The 4,539-nt window shown below is 38.0% G+C and overlaps 1 protein-coding gene across 1 annotated transcript in view; it reads left to right on the top strand.

The window, feature by feature from the left end:
* LOC107300574 (transcription initiation factor TFIID subunit 2-like) overlaps positions 1-4,539 on the top strand; it is a gene marked incomplete at both ends in the record, with an annotated part of 11,178 nt that overhangs the window by 3,539 nt on the left and 3,100 nt on the right. The window contains 4 exons of the mRNA XM_015829886.1: positions 1,137-1,206; positions 2,874-2,983; positions 3,152-3,168; positions 3,934-4,020. Of these exons, the coding sequence (XP_015685372.1) occupies positions 1,137-1,206; positions 2,874-2,983; positions 3,152-3,168; positions 3,934-4,020 (284 nt within the window). The remainder of the gene's footprint in view (positions 1-1,136; positions 1,207-2,873; positions 2,984-3,151; positions 3,169-3,933; positions 4,021-4,539) is intronic.

Below are 4,539 nucleotides of genomic sequence, written 5' to 3'. Positions count from 1 at the left end.
TGCGTACCCTATCCGAGGGAGCCAGAGTTTCGCCCCCTATAGTCAGCGATGGAATCAGCTGACTATGCCGAGGCGCCGGTAGCCACAGCCACTCGGTCTTGGAAGGGTTGAGCCTGAGTCTGTTTCTCCCCATCCAGACCCTCACGGCCTCCAGACATCGGGTCATCACGTCAAGGGCATCATTGGGGTGGCCCGGGGTATGCAACCTTGGCTCTTTTATGACTTGTGGACGTCAACTCCCAGAATTCCCCAACCAGCCATGAATTCTGGGAGTTGAAGTCCACAAGTTCTGTTAATTCTGTTAAGTCAGGACTCTTCAAACTCGGCCCTTTGATGACTTGTGGACTTCAACTCCCAGAATTCCCCAGCTAACCCAATTCCTACCTACCTTGGGAATTCTAAGATTCGTGGACTTCAACTCCCAGAATTCCCCAGCCAGCCATGCTGAGGGGAAAGAGAGAGGTTTCTAAGCTGAGCCATGCTGGCTCAGGAATTCTGGGAGTTGAAGTCCACGAGTCATAAAAGAGCCAAGGTTCCCTACTCCTGCGGCATAAGTTCATAAACATCAGGCAGCCTGTGGAGAAAATAATCTCTTCCTGCAATTTTATAAATTTCACTGCTGTTATGGATGTGACAACAATAGCCCTGTCTGTAACTTAAATGTTTCTGCCAATACTCCCAGGTTGATAATGCTGTTCCCAGCCTGATAATTAATGGCATGCAGTGGCGCTTAAAAGTTTGTGAACTCTTGAATTTTCAATATATCTGCATAAATACGATCTAGAATACGATCTGTCCTCCACGTGTCCCAAAACTGGATGGAGAACCCGATCAAACAAACGAGTCTGAAACATTACGTTTGTTTGGTAACCACATTTTAGACCATATTTGTGCAGAAATATTGAACATTCAAAAGGTTTTCAAACTTGTAAACACTACTATAATAGGTTTGAAAAAAATGCAGCTGCTCTGTCATTCCACTGTCTGTCACCAATGTAATGCCTGTTCTCAAAGTTTTGTAAAAAATGTTTTGTAAGCTTCTTTCTTCTTGTCCCTTCTTGTCCCCCTTTTCTAATTTCTTCTGATGAGTGAGATCGACCGTCTTGTTTAACAGGACTTATTTTTATCCTTAATAGTTGACCGAAGTTATGAGGAACTGCAGTGGCTGCTAACTATGGTCCAGAATGATCCAGTGCCCTATGTCAGGTTAGCCTTTTTTTTTTTGGCAACATTACAAAATTATCTTTATTTTGTAGGTAAATAATACCCTAAATGTAAAATTGCTTTTTCCAATAACCCATCTATAACCACCTGCTCAAAAGAGTATAGTTTTGATTTATACTGTATATCTCAAATGATTTTGCCTTTATTATTTTTTTAGAAAATATACTGTCTAAATATATACTATATGTATACTATATACCAGTCTAAAGAATAAGGGAGACATGATAGTAGTATTCCAGTATTTAAGGAGCTGCCACAAAGAAGAGGGGGTCATATTATTCTCCAAAGCACCAGAGGGCAGGACAAGAAACAACGGTTGGAAACTGATCAAAGAGAGAAATAACCTGGAATTGAGAAACTTCCTGACAGTGAGGACAATTAACCAGTGGAATAGTTTGCCTCCAGAAATTGTGGGCACTCCGTCACTGGAGGTTTTTAAAAAGAGGCTAGACAGTCACTTGTCTGAGATGGTATAGGTCAGTGATGGCGAATCTTTTAGAGACTGAGTGCCCAAACCGTAACCCAAAACCCACTTATGTATCGTCGGGTGCCGGGTGGGCATGGCCCATTGAGTGGGTGTGGCCAGTTGGGTGGGCGTGGCCCATTGGGTGGACGTGGCTGCGGTGGTAACGGCAGGCTGGGTGGGGACTAAAAAGTTAAATCAATCAATTCCAACTTGGCGAGATTTTTTTTCCCCGCGAGAAGTTGAAATTGATTGATTGATTGAACCTTTTTTTTTTTTGCACACGGCGGCGGAGGCCTAAAGCGAAAAGGTTTTATAAAACCCAGCTAAAGGCCTAGGACTGGGGTGACGGCGCGCGTGCCCACAGAGAAGCCTCTGCGTGCCACCTGTGGCACGCGTGCCATAGGTTCGCCACCACGGGTATAGGTTCTCCTGCTTGAGCATGGGGTTGGACTAGAAGACCTGCAAGGCCCCTTCCTATTCTATTCTATTCCTATTCCTATTCTATTCCTATTCTATTCTATTCTATTCTATTCTATTCTATTCTATTCTATTCTATTCTACTCTACTCTACTCTACTCTACTCTATTTTACTCTACTCTACTCTACTCTACTCTACTCTACTCTATTCTATTCTATTCTATTCTATTCTATTCTATTCTACTAGTTTCAGAAACATAGCATGACAGATTTTTATTTTTTTATGAGGGGAAAATCCTTTAATTTTTTTCTATAATTTTTCTCCTTTAAATTCACACAACTCGCAGTGTATTCTGAACAGAGTAATCATTCTGTGTGGATACTAAAGAAAATATTATTTGGTTTCTGGTTTGTAATTGCAGACAAAGATTATAAATGATGCATTTCTTTAATGTTTTGCCTGTTGGTTTTAAGCTGGAGAGATAATAGTTCAAGTCTATATGCCTGATGACTTGAATAATGACAACCTTTGAACAATTTAGCTTCTTTTCTCTATTGATGTCTTCATATATATATATATATATATTTAGAAGATTAGGCAAATTTACAGAACGTGACTTCCTAAGTTTTGTGAACACAAATGATTGAGTTTGACTCTATAATATTAAGGTTAAGGACTTCCTCTAAAATTTGAGAAAGTGCAAGAATAAAAAACCTGCAGGTTAGAATCTGTGTGGATTAAAAGTTGATTTTTGTCCTTTTTTAGACATAAAATATTAAACATGTTGACAAAGAATCCACCATTTACGAAGAACATGGAATCTCCTTTATGCAATGAAGCTTTGGTGGATCAACTCTGGAAGCTTATGAATTCAGGTTAAATCTTTTTCTTAATTATTTACAATTTTTACAATATAAAACATTAATTACTTATTTTGGTATTTTAGATACACTAGACAGCTATCTCCACACATATATTTTCTTATCTCTAAGTCCTACTGATTGTAGAAGGCTTTCTTTTATCAAATCCATATTCTTTTCTAGCATGTGTACTCAAGGCAGTATGTACTGTATATTTACTGTATGTATACTATATGTTTTCCAGGCATTCTCTATTGATATACAGAGTAAGGCTGAAGATATACATATACATATAATCTGAATATATATATATTCAGAATTTACCTTATGCCACTATAGTCTAAATCACACAAATGGAACTTATTTGCTCTATAAATTCCTGCACAATTATCTCCAACATAGACTTTGTATACTGGGTTCTCTTTTGTAATAGTGAACTAATGGCTCAGTCTTGATCCTTATGATAGGCTTCTTCAAAATTCAGCTGAACTCGGAAAACAAATGTCACATCAAATAAAATCCACTGATTTCTCTAAGAAGAATAAACATAAGGATTTCAGTAATTGACAGTGCCAAAGGTGATCCAAATCTTCAGACGCTGAGTCCTTCTTGTATAATGAGGGAGAATACATAGGAATAATATTCAGCAAATTTGTGCCACTGTTAATTGAGGATGCAGTGTAAGAAAGGAAGTTAGTTTTTATGGAATTAAGACTCCTGTTCTCTCCCTTTCAGCCCTTCACACACCCTGTCTGTGGACTTACACACTAACATGCATGTTCTTTGTTTCAAATTAATTTGATTAGAATTGGGTTTGGCAGCAAGGGGAAATCTAACAACGCATATTAATTTGTGGCCACAAGTCGTAGTGATGGCTACTGCCTTAGATGGGATTAAGACATTCATGAGCATTAGATTAATTGATGAAGTTGGTCCTTTTGTTTATATGGCACTTCTGCTTTCAGAGGTCTAACATCCTGCTTCCCACAGAGGCTAAGCATACTTCTGATTATGAAGGCAGCTTTTTCCTGCTCATCCCTCCTAAGGAAGTGGTATTCAGTGGCACTTCTTATTCTCATAACAACTCCTTGGTTTTTTTTTAACCTCAGATTAATCATACATATAGAAATATACTGTGGATTAAAAAAAATAAGAGTTTTTGCAAGCAAAGCATTAAGTGGAATATTCATATGACTTTTCATAGTAAGATGTTCTTACATGATGCTTTAGGGAAGAAAAACGTTGCACCAGAGTTCTATCACTGATGTGTGCGTGTGTATTAACAGACCCTGTCTTACCAAGAGTGTAAAAATTGATTTTCACTTGACCAATTGTTTACAACAATTTTCAAAACATTTATATATGACTTTAATCTTCGGTGACCTTTTTCCTTGTGCAATTCTACAGCTGTGTGGCAGTTAAGTAATGGTGGGGTGGGGTTGGAAGGATTTGCTAAAAGTCAAATTCAGGAAATAAATGGTTTGATTTTTGTTTTGCATTTGAAAAAAATACTGAAGCAAATTTGTCTTATAAAGTTAGTCTTTAACTAAATGGCCTTGTTGTAACAAAAG

Source organism: Protobothrops mucrosquamatus, unplaced genomic scaffold (assembly GCF_001527695.2).
Source record: "Protobothrops mucrosquamatus isolate PMUCROS unplaced genomic scaffold, P.Mucros_1.0 scaffold7485, whole genome shotgun sequence".
NCBI lineage: Eukaryota > Metazoa > Chordata > Lepidosauria > Squamata > Viperidae > Protobothrops > Protobothrops mucrosquamatus.
The sequence above is the reverse complement of the archived record's forward strand: the minus strand, read 5'-3'. Positions and strand labels throughout refer to the sequence as shown.